At 36.6% G+C, this 18,585-nt stretch overlaps 1 protein-coding gene across 1 annotated transcript; it reads left to right on the plus strand.

The window, feature by feature from the left end:
• On the plus strand, positions 10,084–18,271 carry LOC104780127 (structural maintenance of chromosomes protein 4). The gene is made up of 28 exons (XM_010504593.2): positions 10,084–10,432; positions 10,551–10,640; positions 10,721–10,822; positions 10,989–11,165; positions 11,245–11,375; positions 11,607–11,685; positions 11,759–11,916; positions 12,002–12,077; positions 12,203–12,331; positions 12,403–12,547; positions 12,733–12,863; positions 13,049–13,201; positions 13,277–13,466; positions 13,680–13,813; positions 14,193–14,351; positions 14,527–14,835; positions 14,938–15,114; positions 15,308–15,391; positions 16,063–16,272; positions 16,360–16,449; positions 16,537–16,658; positions 16,729–16,884; positions 16,971–17,078; positions 17,181–17,241; positions 17,441–17,575; positions 17,668–17,755; positions 17,847–17,919; positions 17,999–18,271. The coding sequence occupies exons 1-28, from the start codon at positions 10,274–10,276 to the stop codon at positions 18,120–18,122; spliced, it is 3,750 nt and encodes a 1,249-aa protein (XP_010502895.1). The 5' UTR covers positions 10,084–10,273; the 3' UTR covers positions 18,123–18,271.

The following is an 18,585-nucleotide window of genomic DNA, read 5'->3' on the forward strand; positions in this document are numbered from 1 at the left end:
ATGTTTTCTAGATCACCAATCAATAAGAAAACGAAATTGTCATGATGAGTGAGTTGCATTGAGTATAAGCTTTGTACTAGTTGATGTCTGGTAGATGTGAAGTGTTATTAGTTAAATTTTAAAAATTCAGAGATTAATGACAAAATTTTGTTCTAATTATGTTCAATCTTTGTTTCTGTGTGCTAGTGAATTTGGAATTTAGGATGACCCGTCCTGGCCTATGGAAACACGCTATGTTGGATTTTTTGATATTAGTTGCAGTGGAGAAGATGGAGGGGAAAACTGTTGTGACTGTGCCAACAGGTATGCTTGTCGACTTGTGCCAACTAAACAGTAACCGAGATCTTGTAAGTTGCTACTAGTTGTGGAACTTGTTTGTTGCTACTAGTTGTGGAACTTGTTTGTTGCTTTATCAGACTTATTTTCTCTTTAAGAAGTCAAGTTGCTAGCTATACTAATAGTTTATGGGTTTACACAATATACTCTCTTGTCTTGAAACTAAAACTACTATCACCATTATGCCGGTTGATATTTCAAGTCTGTTAGATCTCAATATTTTCATGAAAACTACATTAGTTTTTTTTGGAGCTTATGAAGTATAACGGTAGTTTTGTTATTTAAAATATCCAATTAGACAAGTTTGATTAAAATCACAGTTAAAATTTTCAACTACTGTTAATTGTTTTCGAAATTGCTTAAAATAGTGAACAGGTTGTATTATGAAATGGCAGATTATTTTTAACGAATGATTGCATCATTGGATTGAAAAATCCAACTTATCGGTAATTATTTAGGAAAATATTAACTCTCTGTTCGGTTCGCACACCGTCCATTGAACTATATAATCAAGTGGTACGTAAGATATTAAACCATATACAGTATTTTTTTTTTTGTCACAAATAAATTAAACGACTATGTATGCACTTATGTGCGTTTTGAATTCTGTACTTCAAATATTTTGGTACATGGTAGATATACGTATTCCGTGAATAAAATATATTTATTGTATATTGATATGATGCCCTCACGAGAATGAGATGTATGTCATTGTTGGGGTCTAGGAGACTACGTATTCTTTATTGTTTATCTTTTGTCTGAAGAATTATAGCAACACATAAAGAATCACTTTCTTCTAGTAGGACTCGAATCCGGAAATGTGATCATGTTCTCCTCGTCCCCAAAAACTCTCCAAGGTGGTTCAGTAGAACTATGAACATCAATTACTATTTTCTACATATTTAAAGCGTAAAATAATATATAGCAAAGATAATATATAGTATTCAACCCTACTCAAAACATTTTTTGAAAGGAAACATTTCCCCGATAATTTTCATTTCCAACTCTAAAATGGACTTATAAATAGAACTCTTATTTTAACTCACTTTATTTTAGGGTCTCTTAGATTTATTAGTTATAAAATAATCTCTCAAATTTTATATATTTTTTTTGTTAAAGGATATTCAATTAATAATATATGTCCAATGGACTATTTCCGGATTAGGCTTATACAAAATCCTCTAAGGGCCCACCCATATACATCAAACCAGATTAAACCATTGGGATACAAAATCGACTAGATTTACAGACCGAACTAAACCGGTCGCTGAAAACTCTAATCTACAAACAAAGAACTTGCTGTAGCCGCCGCCCAACAGATCTGTGGATACTTACCGGAACAGGACCTCCGATAAGCCTGGACGTCGTTAGCCGAACGGAGATGGTGATCCAAGATCCGTTTCCATCCCGCCACCGTAGAGCTGTGTTGAGGAGGAGGAAGAAAACCGAGCTCGTCGTCGAGGAGGCTTCTTGCTCAGTCGTGAGAGAGAAAGATAGTAGGGAGTAGATGAAGAGACCTTCGAAGGTGGCTTAGCTTCGACGGATCGGAAACTACCTCCCCTATCGAGACCAATCCCGCGAAATCTCCAGAATCTCTGGTTCCCAAATCTAACTATCTTCATCGCTCGTTCCTTGCCGTGAAACTCCTTCTTCCACTTTGCGTCGCTACACCGCCGGTAGAGCTCTTACCGTAGGAGTCTCGCAGATGCTTCTCCCTTCCACTGCTCTCTTGATCTTGATCCAATGGTGTTGCCGAAAAGATGCAGAGTCGCGGATGAAGAACCATGAGCCGTAGGGTCCTCATCGTCACCGGAATTGACTGAGGACCCGCCGTCGGCGCACGAGATTGTGATCAGAAGACTCTCGATTTTGAGAGAGAAATTGCCGCGAGTGAGACACATGCCACTTCTCTCGACCTTCTCTATTTATTGATTGTGAAATTTTATATTTTTATTTTTAGTAATATTGGTAGAAACATATTATTGTAGGAAGTAAAAATACAAATGAAATGTTATGATAATTTTTGGTGATAAAATAGTTTTGGAGTTTTGGTCCATAATTAATTTATTTAAATACTTAAATCATGCTTCTCCATTAAAAAATTGAGTTTTAGGACCAGAAAAATTAAAGTTCCCAAATGTAAGTATTTGCCAAACAAGTGAGTTATCGATGTGACGATGTTGGGATAAAATTAGTTGAAGTGGTTTTGATTATTAGTTAGTCTTTTTTTCTGCATTTATATTGGTTAATCTTAACGTTTTCTTTTTTTTGGATAACATTGGATGACTCGGTTTAGCTTTTAATGACTTAAGATTAGAGCATGACTTAACGACAACTGACTTAAACCAATCAACTGTCCAATAGAAAAAGTTTGGTCCGCCGGATTGTCAACTGGACCTATCACCGGACCATAAATAATTATTCGATTTGCTTTGCAAAAGCCAAACACCAACACCACCCAGCAACACAAACAGTTTCTAACCTACATGTGTGTGTGTGTTTTTTTTGTAACAGAAATCGAATTTAGAGAAACGTATTTACGCCTTGCTCCATGTCCCTAAAATTTCAAAAAGCAGGTGATAACAAGCAAAACTTATGCATCCATGTTTACTATATCCATAATTTTGTACAATCTCTTCGCAATTTGGGAGAATTTGATAATGCAAGTCGTGAGTTTCGTCGTTAACAAATAATAAATTAAATCATCACCGAATTGACCCGGAACAAATTAGTGATATAAGGTTTTGACAAGTTGTAGTGGCGGGCGCAATGGACCGCATTCATATATTACTAGCTATTTTAACCCATTCTCAAGGGCACATATACCATTTGTGTACACAAGGACCACCTTTCGTGATTCTTTCCTCTTTTTCATCGTCCACCCTCACAAATGTGATCTTCACATATATAAAAGTGCGCGAGAATTATTTTCGTATATAATAATACAAAGAAGAGCGAAACAATAGATATAATAATATTTATGTAATGTGTTTACCATAGTACCATATGTACCCTACCACCATATACTTCAGAAATGTATGTCACTCACATAGCCAAATAAAAACATGAATAATCGGGTGCTTGAGGCTACAATTTCGTAATTGTCTTGGTGGTGTGATGACTATCATTTAAAACTTCGTTCTACTTAATTAGTCCCTTTCTTGAAATTCAATTCAATTTTTTCTTACTTTTTTACTTTTTTCTTTTTTTGGGATCAAATTCTTACTTTTTACTTGTCCTACAATCTTTTACTATATTTCACTTATTAAGTCAGAATACAGTAATTACAGTTTCAGCCTTTCAGGTTAAAGACAATCAAATAGATTGATCCCGTGTTTTTCTTCGTATTTTTAGCAAGTTCATCGTAAATTGTCTATCCTAAAATACATAAATCCATAATAGTAAATTTGATTACCATTTCTACGCGTAGTTATAATTTATAAATATGAGTTTTTTGTGGGGATTTAACAACGACCAACACGATATATTCACGTCTTATTGTCCGAACATTTTTGCTTTACTTAACGACACCAGTTCAGTTCGTAACGACGCAACTCCACGAAACCGTACTTTGGTTTCCTCGATGTTTCTTGTTACTCATATGCCCTCGCGAGTCAGCAATATTTACGATCAACTCCACGAGCCGTGTTGTTAGACTTTAACCTTCTGTGCGGTTCTTGTCACTAATCCACCAGACACGACCAAAACTGTTCTAAATTAAATAACAATAATTCAAAAACTGATGATTATCGATGACGATAAATATGGTCTTCTTAAGTTTATAAGAACTTGTCAACAAAATACGTAATCATAATTAACACGCTAAAGATTTAAAAAGTGACACGTATTTGAGAACTTCGCGTGTCACCCCCAAGGCATCACCCTTCTACTTTTAAGCTCGCCATGTAAATTAAAACGTTCTTGGGAGAATCATATTATTCAAAGTCAAAACCCAAAAGCTTTCTTCTAATCTTTCCGAAATATTTTCATAAATCACAATAATGGTTTATGATCTTTATTTCCCGGGGGAAAGTATAACTCAAAACCTGGTTGATAAGCAAACAATTAATGCTATTACAGCTCACAAGTTGACCGAGTGATGTTAGAGTATTAATTATCAGCCAAAAGAAATTGGTTTAGTTTAAAATTTGGAAAAAGATGATAAAGACTGAACATAAAAACGAGGATCTTCTTTTATTTTTTCTTGGGCATAGAGAATCATGAATTGCATGGTTGGTCCATAATAAAGATAAAGTTTTGTTGGCTTTTTATATTTTGCTTGCAAGCATAAGCATGTGGTCCTAAGACCTAAAAATGGGATTAAAATGACAATGTAAACCCTAACTAGCTTACTGTATACGTGTCAAAGACAACATTTTTACTTTCTTTGTATCCCTTACATTAACTAATGTTATTTTTTTGCTTAAATTTCGTTCTTATCTATATATATCTAATAAAGCCATATGGATTAATATTATGTTTGTGTTCATTAAGTATTAACAACTCAATTTACGAAAGTGAGCAAATTGGCACAAAACAAAACCCTTTTCTACGGTTGTTCAGTTCAGCGCGAAAGTAAACAAAGGATATTAAATACAAAGAATTTATGGATTGGATGGTAATAGTTTTTTTTACAGCATTGGTTTTTAATTTTTATGGTCTATGACTTCTTTTCAAAGTCATTGATTATCTAACACAAGACTGCAGCAAAATGTTTTTTCTTTCTTTTATCTATCCGAATTTAGATTTCAAAAGTTTTAACGTCCAGAAAATTAAACAATTTTTTTTAGAATTTTTATAAATTCAAAAACAAAATCCAAAACCCCACTTTTATTGGTTTTTTACAAGTGTTAAAGAGACTTTTTTTCATTTATTATTATTATTATTATTTTGTACAGTCAAGATATGTAGCACATTAGCATAATGTAGGTAAGTATATATGTAACATTGAAAACATGAATAAAACTCTATCGATCGACCCGATCGTTTTCATATATACCCGATCGATCATAGTTCTCACATGCACATTCTAAAGAGGGCAAGTACACATTACTTTATAAGATGGTCATTCCCGTGTTAACTGAATCAAATTCACCATTAACTCTTAACCGCTCATCCAAGATCATAAGATAATCTGTAACACCTATTCATGATTAAGAGTCTCCATAAGGTACTCTTTTTGGCAAAACTTTCATCAAAATCAAAATGGACACTTAACTTCAAACAAAAGAAAACAATCCTATAAAAACAATTGATATGAACCACAGAGAATACTATTTTCAGATTTGAGAAATTATTGACATAGATGAGAGATCAGTACAACGTTTAGTGGGATCAGATGTGGCCCCTTTTATAGAACAAGTATCAATGACCCAAGAATTGGACTACAAAATCTTCAGTGGGTCCAATTTTTGTTTTTCACCACACCACCAATGTCATACATCTACTGTTACCACTTATATAATATTCACATAGCTTGGAGGCATAACTTGCATACTAATCTTTTCAGAAAATGTATTTACAAATGCACATATATGTAAAATGTAGATATTAATTAGAATATGATTTTCTATAATTATGGAGAAAATTAACCACCAATTGTGTATTTATTTACCTTGTGTGTTAAATGGCTCTTTATCCTCTAGTCACATCACATCATACAAAATTTCAGAATATAATGCACACCAAAGTATCGTACAATTTCAAACTTTCATTCTTTTGAATTGAGCTTTATGTGAAAACATGTGGTGGGTTTTCAAATCGGTAAAGAAAAGAAAAAAATATGGTGATGCACTGTCTCGTTTGGAATCCATTCAGGCAGCTTTGCTCAGTTCACCCACCGACTCTCTCTTTAGAGAAGAGTTTGTGGCCCGTCAGAAATGGAATTTTTTTGCAGTGGCAGAAGTCAAGAGTGAAGTGACTAGCAGAGGGAGATGCAAACACAGCTTTCTTCTTTAACTTTGTGTTAGCAAATCAGGGCAGGAATTCTATCAAGTATCTTCGAAGGGAGGATGGAGAACGGATTTATAATATGAACCAAATTAAGGATCTCTTGATAGTGTATTATCAGCGGTTGCTTGGCTCAGAGAATACATAGGTTAATCCACTATCAGTGGAAGATATAAGAGCTCTAGTTCCGTTCCGGTGCATGCCAGGATTGGTGGATCAACTTCTCGAGACACCTTCTGCAGGTGATATTAGGAGAACTATTGTTTCTATGCCTAAATCGAAAGCCTCTGGTCCAGACGGGTTTCCGATTGAATTCTATAAGGAGGCTTGGGACATAGTGGGCCGTGAGACAGTTAAAGCAGTTCAGGATTTTTTCATCTCTGGCCATTTACTAAGGAATTTCAATGCAACAGCCATTACCCTCATTCCAAAAACTCGAGGAGCAGACACTATTCCTCAGTTTCGTCCCATTTCCTGCTGCACGACGATTTACAAGATTATAGCTAGGCTGTTAAAAGAAAAGCTTAAGCTATTTATCTCATATGCAGTGCAAGGTAACCAGGTGGGATTTGTTCAGGGCAGACATCTATGTGAGAACGTCCTCCTCGCTTTAGAACTAGTCAATGATTTTCACTCAAGCGGACCTACTACTAGAGGTTGTCTACAAGTGGACTTGGCCAAAGCATATGACAATCTGAACTGGCAGTTCCTTGTGAATGTTCTGATCGCAATCGATCTTCCTCCTCAACTTATTGATTGGCTCCAACAGTGTATCTCAAGCCCTTCCTTCAGTCTAGTGTTTAATGGAGAGATTATCGGTTTCTTCCCAGGTAAAAAAGGGTTGCGATAGGGCGATCCATTATCATCTCTCCTTTTCGTTCTGGTGATGGACGTTTTATCTAAAAAACTCGATAAAGGTGTTTTGAATCAGTCCTTCGGTCCTCACCCGCTTTTTCTAGCTCCTTTGATTACACATTTGAGTTTTGCGGATGATATCCTCATCTTTTTTGATGGCCAAGAATCTTCCTTGGAGGGTATTTTGGCAATAATGGAGGAGTTTAGAGTGGAATCAGGGCTAGCGATCAACATAGACAAAACGACTCTCTTTCTGGATGGAGGAAACTTAGAGGAGAACCAAAAAATTGCTAGTAGAGCAGGGATCGCTCAAGGCTCCTTCCCGGTTCGCTATTTGGGAGTCCCCCTCTCTACAAAGAAGATGACTAGACAAGATTTCTAGCCTCTCCTGGACAGGATTCGTTCTAGGTTTAACTCATGGACTATAAGGAAACTTTCCTTTGCGGGAAGGATTCAACTGATTCAAGCGGTCATATACTCAACCATTACCTTTTGGGCCTCTATTTTCATACTGCCGAATGGTTTACTGGAGGAAATTGAATCATTGTGCAGTGCCTTTCTATGGAGGGGATCTCCGGATTCAGCTCGAGGTGCAAAGGTTTCTTGGGAATCAATTTGTACCCCAAAAGAGAATGGAGGCTTGGGTCTAAAGAGATTAGCCAATTGGAATAAAGTCCTGGCTCTCAAGTTGATATGGCTAATCTTTACTAAAAGTGGATCTTTGTGGGTGTCGTGGGTAAGGATTCATTTAATAGGCAGACACAGTTTCTGGGAGGTTAGTGGTGCTACAGCAGGGAGCTGGATTTGGCGGAGTCTTTGCAAGTTACGTCCTTTAGCAAGGCCCTTTGTAGTTTGTGAAATCGGCTCAGGCATCACCTGCAATTTCTGGACAGATAATTGGACTTCTCTTGGTCTGTTGTTGGATATCACGGGGGAATTAGGCCCAAGGGTTTCTGGTTTTCCTCTACATGCGGTTGTAGCAGATGCGATAGTTCATGGTCAATGGTGGATATCAAACAGCAGGAGTCGAAGCCCCATAATTATATTGCTGAAGTCTTTCCTCCCACCAATCCCACCTTCAGTATCTACTCAAGAAGAAGGGGAGGATGATCGGTTTTTGTGGAAAATTGGAGATGCACAGGCTTTGGATTATTTCTCAACGGCTGCAACATGGAGTTATCTCTATCCTTGAGGGCCTAAAGTTGATTGGTTTGAATCAGTTTGGATAAAGGGAAGGATCCCCAAACACCCTTCATTGTCTGGCTTATCACACGACACAGGCTCCATACGAGGGATCGCCTGGTGCGTTGGGGCTTGTCGGTTCCTTCCGCCTGTCTTCTGTGTAGTACGCACGATGAGACTCGTCAACATCTCTTTTTCGACTGCTCTTATACAGCGGAGATATGGCTCCATTTCACTGCTAAAGCTCAAGTCACTTCTCCAGTGGATTTCGAGGCTCGGGCAAGATGGTTAGGACATCCTTCGAGGGATAAGAATATTGCCTTTATTCTCCGCTTGGCTTACCAAGCTTCTATGTATGCGATTTGGAGGGAAAGGAATACCAGGCTCCACCTTGCCACTTCTAGACCAGCCTCGACAATCTTGCTCGAAATAAAAAACACTCTCCGGCTTCATCTCGGTCCTTTGACACTCAAGTAGAGGATTACTCCACCAGCTCCAACTCTACTGATATGGTTCGGCTTCTTTCATTAATTTTGTGATGTTGGTACTTTATCATTATGCAGGTGTTACTCGTTAAGGGAGACACTGGTTTATAATAGCCAAGTTCTTTGGAAATGAAATGAAAGGTATTAAAATAATAAAAATTGGAATATTATAAGAGAGCTAGCCAATATTCTTTTTGTGTCATGAGCATATTTAGGGGTCTAAATTAATAAATTTAAGTGAAAATTGGGCAAATATTGAAATATAGTAAAGTTAAGGGGTGGGATCTGATGAGTTGTTGGAAGAACACATGCATGAGTTGTTTGGGCTTTAAAATCACTTCAAATAATTGTCTGTTTTGTAGGGCACAATGTGTCCTATGTTAGGTGTAATCGAAACCCCTTCCATAAACAGCATGAGTAAACACTATTGATTTAATCCCTACAATTCTTCATTGCAAGTATTCAATACATATATAAAACCATTCACTTAAGATACAAAAATTCTTTTATATAAAGAAAAAATAGATGATGTTTCGCTTATAGTTTTTTTTAGATCAAAATCGAATATAAAATATTATAGATCCTTCTATCCAAAACTTTTCAGTTTTTTTTTTTAAAATAAATAATAGTATTGTCTATATATCTAGAAGCCTGCGATTACAAATGTGAAGTAGTTTGAGAGTGAATAACTGAATATAGTCCACAAGAATAATTCAATATGTCATTCATTTTTAAGTAAAGAGTTTAGGACACTTAAAAATCTTAATGGGTCCAAAATATTTCAGAGAGTAGATCTAGCATATATCAATAAGTCAGATTGTCCATGATGTGTGTCTACAAAAATATTAGAGATATCACTTTATGTGATCATTAGTTTACTCATAATACATTCTTCATTCTCTTAAAAGATCCCCAGTTCAAAAATCTAAACTAAATTTTGATGTATTCTATAAAAATCCGACTTATCTAAAATTCTAAACGAGTACATATGAGTTTTTATTTTTTTCTGAATGCAACCCTCTTAAGGATTTTTCAGTCGATATGTTTGTGCCTCTATTTGGAACTGTTGAATGGCTTGTCCGGTGGTTTTGGAGCTTCAGCAGTCGGCGGTGAGTGCATATGCTAGTTTCTTTCCCAAGTCTGTATGCCTTTGTTGGACTTTTCGTTATCTTTATGTTGGGCCTTGGCCCTTTTTCAGCTTTTGTATTTTTTCTTTTGTTTTTTATTAATAAATTGAGACGACAAAAAAAAAAACCAAAAAAATTCAAATTTCGTATTTTTTTTTGTTTTTTTGAAAAGCCAAACTTCTTCGTCTCCCTCCGGCGAGTAAAGCGAGTCACAGGAAACTAGCCGACGATTGAAGGAGTGACAAATCCGGTGAAAATATCGCGATCTGAAACACAAGTCAACACTGAGTTGACCAGTGAGAGAGAGAGAGAGAGTGAGAGAGTAGTGGTGGTGCGGTTATGGAGGAAGATGAGCCAAGGGGTGAGTTTCGCGGCGGCGACGAGTCTGAGCCTAACCACCAGAAGAAATCTGGAACGCCGAGGCTTTACATCAAAGAGCTTGTGATGAAGAACTTCAAATCTTATGCTGGTGAACAACGCGTCGGTCCTTTCCACAAGGTTAGGGTTTTTACATTTCCTCAAATTTCATTTTCCAAAATTGAAGCTGATTAGGTTTGGGTTTTATCGCGTTTTCTTGAATTCGAAAGTTTTTTTAACTGGGTTGTTGAAATTTCAGAGTTTTTCTGCGGTGGTTGGACCTAATGGGAGTGGAAAGAGTAATGTGATAGATGCCATGCTTTTTGTGTTTGGGAAACGAGCTAAGCAGGTAAGTAGTACTCTTTTTATCTTAGTTATGCTCTTTCGATTGAGTTTTGTTTGAGTAATCTTATGTTTTGTTGATATCAGATGCGGCTGAACAAAGTTTCAGAGCTAATTCACAACTCAACTAATCACCAGAACTTGGATAGTGCTGGAGTCTCTGTAAAGTTTGAAGAGATTATCGATTTGGTAAAAATTTGTTGTTTGCTTAATTTTTTAATTTTGCCTTGTTATTAATATATCTTGCATTTCTGTTTTATGTAGCCCTTTAGGAAAGCTTCCCTGTCTCTGTAGTTTTCACTGACTTCGGAAAAGACTTTGTAGTGATGTGAATTGTTATTTTGAATTAATACAGGAAGATGGATCGTATGAGACTGTTCCTGGAAGTGATTTCATGATTACTCGGGTTGCATTCCGGGATAATTCGTCCAAGTATTATATTAATGACAGGTCGAGCAATTTCACTGAAGTTACAAAAAAGTTGAAGGGGAAAGGAGTAGATCTTGACAACAACCGTTTCTTGATTCTTCAGGTCCTCACTTTAGAGAAAGAGCCTACATATTGTTGAGTTTACGATTTTCCCCTGCTAATATTGTTTCGAACGTTGACAGGGGGAGGTAGAACAGATATCACTCATGAAGCCGAAAGCTCAAGGTCCCCATGATGAAGGTTTTCTTGAGTACCTCGAAGATATCATTGGAACAAATAAATATGTGGAGAAGATAGATGAATTAAATAAGCAGTGAGTGATCTATGCATTTTATAGTTTCCTTTAAAAAGCCAATGCCCAAGAATTGTGTTTGAGGCACATTCCTTGAATAGAAAATGCAATATCACCTGCTTTCTTCGTAATGCGTATACATATTTGCCATTTCGTGAATGTGTTCATAATTTACTAGGCAGATTTAGATGCAAGTGGTTCCTGATTTGTTGGATGCTATTAATATAATTGCAACTGCCTCTGAAATTTAAGGCTTGAAACGCTCAATGAAAAGCGGTCTGGAGTTGTACAAATGGTGAAACTAGCTGAGAAAGAAAGAGACAACTTAGAGGTTTGTTGACGTTTGCCCTTCTTTTATGTGACCCGGTTTTGTGGTATATGATGCTAATGTGATTTTGGAACAGGGTGTGAAGGATGAGGCAGAGACTTACATGCTGAAAGAGTTATCACATCTCAAATGGCAAGAAAAGGCTACAAAAATGGCATATGACGATACTGTAGCTAAAATTACTGATCAGAGAGAAGGCTTGCAGAATTTGGAAAATAGTCTGAAAGATGAGCGGTAAGCACTACTCAATTTTCTTTAAAATATCAAAAGAAATTATATGAACTCATTTCTAACAAATATCGTAATATTTCTGTTTCAGAGTGAAAATGGACGAAAGTGAAAAAGAGTTAAAAGAATTCAATTCTGTGCATGAAAAACATAAGAAGAGACAAGAGGTATGTCTGAAGTCCAGATGTGTTCAGCTCTCATGCTTATTGCCGAGAAGGCTAAATTCAATTTTTTTTTCTCTCCTAAGTTTCAACAAATGGTTAATCACCTTATCTCCCTTTGCAATGATTAGGTTCTTGATAATGAACTTAAAGGCTGTAAGGAGAAGTTTAAAGAGTTTGAAAGGCAGGACGTAAAACATAGGGAGGACTTGAAGCATGTGAAGCAAAAAATCAAGAAACTTGAAGAGAAACTTGAGAAGGTTATAATAGTTATAGAAGGATGGTTGAACTTTTTCATGGGTGCATATACCTTACCTGTGTTGTTATGCAGGATTCATCCAAAATCGATGTTATGACAAAGGAGTCTGAGGACTCGACAAATCTAATACCTAAACTTCAGGAAAATATACCAAAGCTTCAGAAGGTCTTGATTAATGAGGAGAAGGCATTAGAGGAAATCAAAGAGATAGCTAAAGGTGTGTTATGCTTTAGGATCGTTTGCCCTAAATAATGATGTCCATGTTACCCTAGCAGCTTCTTTAATAACATTGCAGTAAAAAGGACTTGGAATTGGCAACTTGTTAAACATGCTAGTCCATCTATAACGATTTGCTCAAGAGTAAGCTTGTTCAATTAATTATTTCTGTCAATTTTGTTACAGTTGAAACTGAAGGTTACCGGTCTGAGCTTACAAAGATTCGTGCTGAATTAGAACCTTGGGAAAAAGATCTAATCGTGCACAGGGGAAAGCTTGATGTTGCATTATCCGAAAGTGAACTTTTGAGCAAGAAGGTACATCTCATATGGTTATAACAATTTGCTTGGTGTCGAGAACTTTTGCAGTAAAAAGAATTTCTAGAGAGGTTTATATTAGCTTACTCCAACTGCTTCTTTAAAGAATTCGTTTCCCATAATCAAATCTTTATATGCTTCATGGAGTTGCTTTCTCGCTGATCATTACCACTTTGTCATTCTAGCATGAAGCTGCTCTGAAAGCCTTCATAGATGCTCAGAAACAGCTCTCTGATATATCAACAAGAAAAGAAGAAAAAGCTGCAGCAACTACCTCTAGGAAAGCTGATATAGAGAAGAAGAAGCATGAAGCAATCGAAGCTCGGAAAGTGGAGCAGGTATTTTTATTAGGATATGACTGTAGTTTGTAGTAGTTCTTGTGAAACTGAGAGTATGCATCTTAACTTCTGCAGGAATCACTTAAAGAACAAGAGACACTTATTCCACAGGAGCAGGCAGCCAGAGAAAAAGTTGCTGAGCTCAAATCAGCAATGAATTCTGAGAAGAGTCAGGGTGATGTTTTGAAGGCAGTTTTACGAGCAAAGGAGAACAATCAAATTGAAGGAATATATGGAAGGATGGGGGACTTAGGTGCCATTGATGGTGAGTATATTGGTCTATCATCCAGTGTATACGTTGCTCACCTTTAACATTGCAGACTATTTTTTTCTCCTTGTAGTATGAGGTGTGACATTTTAACTGACAATATCTTTCATGGTAAATGGATTTTAGATGTGAATCCACAGTTGGTCGTTTAAATGATTTTAAAAGAAATACATTAAAGCTAGCAATCACTGACATGGCTGTCCTATGCAGCAAAATACGATGTCGCCATATCAACTGCATGCGCTGGCCTTGATTACATTGTTGTGGAAACAACTTCTGCAGCACAAGCATGTGTTGAGCTGCTGCGGAAGGGAAATCTTGGCGTTGCAACATTTATGATATTGGTATTGCATACCACTTTCTGTTTATACGATTTAAATTACTAGCCTGGCCAATTTATTAAAAATGCCAACTTAAACAGAAAAATTGTAATACAGGATCCTTAGATCTGTCATACTGAGACGGTCTTAGTAAACTATTATCATACAGGGATCCTTAGATCTGTGATTCTGAGTTGGTCGTAGTAAAATATTATCAAATTAGGAAGTTAGGAACGTGTTATGGTGGATTTTGAATCAGCAAATGAAATGCAGTAGGGAGTGGTTTTAGTAAATCTTCAAGGGGACTGTAATTGAAGCTTTATATTCTTTCACCAAGTAGGTTCTAGTTATTGCTCGTGCAGATAAAGAATGAATAATCCTTCTACAATATTCGTTTTTGCAGGAAAAACAAACAGATCATATACATAAACTGAAGGAGAAAGTGAAAACTCCCGAGGATGTACCACGCCTCTTTGATCTGATCAGAGTAAAGGACGAAAGGATGAAACTTGCATTCTATGCAGCCTTGGGAAACACTGTTGTGGCAAAGGATCTTGATCAGGTATATTTGTGACTGCTTATCAAGACTGACTCAGCTACAGAATTCATTTACTGAGATTAGTAAATTATGGACTCAGCTAATCTAGTGAAACCCGAGATGGGTAATATCTCTTAAAATACAAAGTTTCTTTGGAACCAAAGCTGAGCTAATAGATACAAATTTTCTTGCTTATTAGGCAACACGTATTGCATATGGTGGGAACAGAGAATTTCGAAGAGTCGTGACCCTTGATGGCGCTCTCTTTGAGAAATCTGGTACCATGAGTGGAGGGGGAGGCAAGCCACGCGGGGGAAGAATGGGAACCTCTATTCGAGCCACTGGTGTGTCTGGCGAAGCTGTTTCTAATGCAGAAAATGAGCTCTCCAAAATTATTGACATGTTAAGCAACATCCGCGAAAAGATTGGCAATGCTGTGAGACAATATCGAGCTGCAGAAAACGAAGTCTCTCGCCTGGAGATGGAACTGGCAAAAAGCCAAAGAGAGGTACTGTCTTTTGTGAATTTATCAGTATCGTCCTCCCTATTATTGAGATATGTTATCAAGTTGCCTTAAATGTAATCAATTGTTTCTTTCTTTCATCTTTAGATTGAAAGTCTCAATTCAGAGCATAATTATCTCGAAAAACAACTAGCTTCCCTGGAAACTGCATCTCAGCCGAAGACAGATGAGATCGAAAGGCTTAAAGAGCTTAAGAAAATCATCTCCAAAGAAGAAAAAGAGATTGAAAACCTTGAGAAGGGTTCTAAACAGCTGAAGGATAATGTGCGTAGCATCAGTAATTCTATTTTTGTCTTAAAATGTGGCAATATGTTTTTTTGTCTAACCAGCCATGTTTATAAAAAAATTGACTGCTTTTTCCTTTGGGAGCTTAGATCAGTAGATGCAAAATCGATGGAGTTGTTCCATTGTAATATAGAACTACTGCATTTAAACTTGATGAGGTTTCTTATTTTAGGCTTTGGAGCTGCAAACCAACATAGAGAACGCTGGTGGTGAGAAATTAAAAGGACAAAAGGCAAAGGTTGAGAAGATTCAGACTGTAAGTTTGCTTTTTCTCTTAGCATGCTGTTAGTAATCTCACAGTTAAGTTTGTCCTAATTTATGTTACTCATGTTTAGGATATCGACAAAAATAATACAGAGATCAACCGGTGTAATGTTCAAATAGTAACAAACCAGAAACTANTCTCAATTCAGAGCATAATTATCTCGAAAAACAACTAGCTTCCCTGGAAACTGCATCTCAGCCGAAGACAGATGAGATCGAAAGGCTTAAAGAGCTTAAGAAAATCATCTCCAAAGAAGAAAAAGAGATTGAAAACCTTGAGAAGGGTTCTAAACAGCTGAAGGATAATGTGCGTAGCATCAGTAATTCTATTTTTGTCTTAAAATGTGGCAATATGTTTTTTTGTCTAACCAGCCATGTTTATAAAAAAATTGACTGCTTTTTCCTTTGGGAGCTTAGATCAGTAGATGCAAAATCGATGGAGTTGTTCCATTGTAATATAGAACTACTGCATTTAAACTTGATGAGGTTTCTTATTTTAGGCTTTGGAGCTGCAAACCAACATAGAGAACGCTGGTGGTGAGAAATTAAAAGGACAAAAGGCAAAGGTTGAGAAGATTCAGACTGTAAGTTTGCTTTTTCTCTTAGCATGCTGTTAGTAATCTCACAGTTAAGTTTGTCCTAATTTATGTTACTCATGTTTAGGATATCGACAAAAATAATACAGAGATCAACCGGTGTAATGTTCAAATAGAAACAAACCAGAAACTGATAAAGAAGTTGACAAAGGGGATTGAAGAGGCGACTCGAGAAAAAGAGAGGCTAGAGGGTGAGAAGGAAAAGTTGCATGTGACTTTCAAAACTATAGAACAGAAAGCATTCGCAATCCAAGAGACATACAAAGAAACACAGAAGGTTTTAACAGTTCTTATCTCAATCATAAATTATCTAGATATTATTTGGGATTTTGGATAAAATTCACTGATCTGTCCTTTCTTTTAGTTGATTGACGAGCATAAAGACATTCTGACTGAATCAAGGTCCAACTATGAGAATCTGAAAAAGTCTGTGGATGAGTTGAAGGCATCTAGGGTAACAAACTACCAAATCATTTTCTTTCTTGCTGGTTGCTGTATTTCTTTGTGTTGTTTTCATCATCTAAACTCTAGTTGAATACAGGTAGATGCAGAATTCAAAGTCCAAGATATGAAAAAGAAATACAATGAATTAGAAATGAGAGAGAAGGGCTACAAGAAGAAACTCAATGACTTGCAGATTGCACTCACAAAGCATATGGAACAGTATGTATGGTAAATCCTTCATTATATGATTACCTCATTCACATCTAAAATTTGTCATTCTATATTGCAGAATTCAGAAAGATCTTGTTGATCCGGACAAGCTCCAAGCAACATTGATGGATATTAATTTGAATGAAGCTTGTGATTTGAAAAGGGCTCTTGAAATGGTTGCCTTACTGGAGGCTCAGCTAAAAGAGTTGAATCCAAATCTTGACTCGATCGCCGAGTAAGAATTTAGTTGTTGTTTCTTCCTTACTTCGATTTACACAGGTTTCTCTAGCTTTCTTGATTGTTTGCTATAATTACTTAAAGGTACCGGAGCAAAGTGGAACTTTACAATGGACGGGTAGACGAACTTAACTCTGTGACCCAAGAGCGTGATGACACAAGGAAGCAGTATGATGAATTGAGAAAGAGAAGGTATCCCACACCTCTAGTTTTCTCTGTATATATATGTGTTTCCCTTTTGTTCTCGGTGTCATGAAGCGAATCTAAACTTGGATGACTACAAATTCCTTTCAGGTTGGATGAGTTTATGGCAGGATTTAACACAATATCCTTAAAGCTCAAAGAAATGTATCAGGTTAGTTTACCTTTTAAACATTGTTTACAACTCCTAAAGCTTGGCGAATAACAATATGGTGTATAATGAAAATATCCAGAAAGGTTTTAAAACGTTATGAATGCTGCTTTTCAAATCTTACTATAAAATCCTTTTTCTTTGCCTAATCTTATACATTTTATCTTTATCCCTAAGAAATTAGACAAATATGATTCTGCAGATGATCACTCTCGGAGGTGATGCAGAGCTGGAGCTGGTAGACTCGTTGGACCCTTTCTCAGAAGGTGTGGTTTTCAGTGTAAGACCTCCCAAGAAGAGCTGGAAGAACATTGCAAACTTGTCCGGTGGTGAAAAGGTCATTCACAAAAACAAACATCTTAACACACATTATATCACCAGTTTGTCTGTCAACTCTCCTAAAAACTTCTCTACCTCTTTTACTTACAGACACTTAGCTCACTCGCACTAGTCTTTGCACTACATCACTACAAGCCTACTCCACTTTACGTCATGGACGAAATCGACGCTGCTCTTGGTAACTCCTCCCATTCCCCCACTATCATACTTTATCTGCCAAAAACTCATTTGATCCCTGAAACGTTTTCGCTCTTTTTGTTTTACAACAGACTTCAAAAACGTATCAATCGTCGGACATTACGTGAAAGACCGTACTAAAGATGCTCAGTTCATTATCATCAGGTCAGTTCAATCAGTTCTTGACTTATTCAAGTTAGGTCAGTTCTTGAGGTCTAACTAATACTATGAATAAATGGTGCAGTCTTAGGAACAACATGTTTGAGTTAGCAGACAGATTGGTGGGAATCTACAAAACAGATAACTGTACGAAGAGCATTACGATCAATCCTGAAAGCTTTGCAGTTTGTCAGAAAACTCCTGCTTAGTCCTACCAGATGACATGTCTACCTTAACCACTTATTATTGTAATGGCTTGTCTTGTCTTGTAATGGATTCCTTGTTTTGTGACTTTCGGTTTTCTTATGATGGGATTAACATTAACTATGTCAATTCTAAATTTACTGAAAATTTATAATTCAAGAAAAGAAATTTTTCTAAACCTATCATAAAAAAGAAATCTATACATAAGTAACGATAAATAATTTAACCAATCAATCATGAAATCCAAATCTATGAAATAAGTGATATATTGGTTACAATTAAAAATATTCTATTGTTTTGGTCAGGCTGGTTTGCGTTTCGACATGTTTCAAACTTAAACCGACTATATAATTTGGGGTACGTCTCTCAAATGTTTTAAAGAAAAGATCTGGCCCCATGTCGGTAAGTCTCAAAACTGGAACGTTTCCTTTCCCATCTCGTATTAGGGTTTTATAAAAGGACGGCCAG

The sequence above is a fragment of the Camelina sativa genome, chromosome 4, assembly GCF_000633955.1.
Source record: "Camelina sativa cultivar DH55 chromosome 4, Cs, whole genome shotgun sequence".
Classification (NCBI taxonomy): Eukaryota; Viridiplantae; Streptophyta; class Magnoliopsida; order Brassicales; family Brassicaceae; genus Camelina; species Camelina sativa.

Excerpts from the sequence above, each read along its gene's own strand:
- LOC104780127 (XM_010504593.2), top strand. The coding sequence starts at position 10,274 with ATGGAGGAAGATGAGCCAAGGGGTGAGTTTCGCGGCGGCGACGAGTCT. Across the intron at positions 12,864-13,048 it reads GTGAACTTTTGAGCAAGAAG|CATGAAGCTGCTCTGAAAGC; the intron begins GTACATCTCATA and ends TTGTCATTCTAG. Across the intron at positions 17,920-17,998 it reads GCTCAGTTCATTATCATCAG|TCTTAGGAACAACATGTTTG; the intron begins GTCAGTTCAATC and ends TAAATGGTGCAG.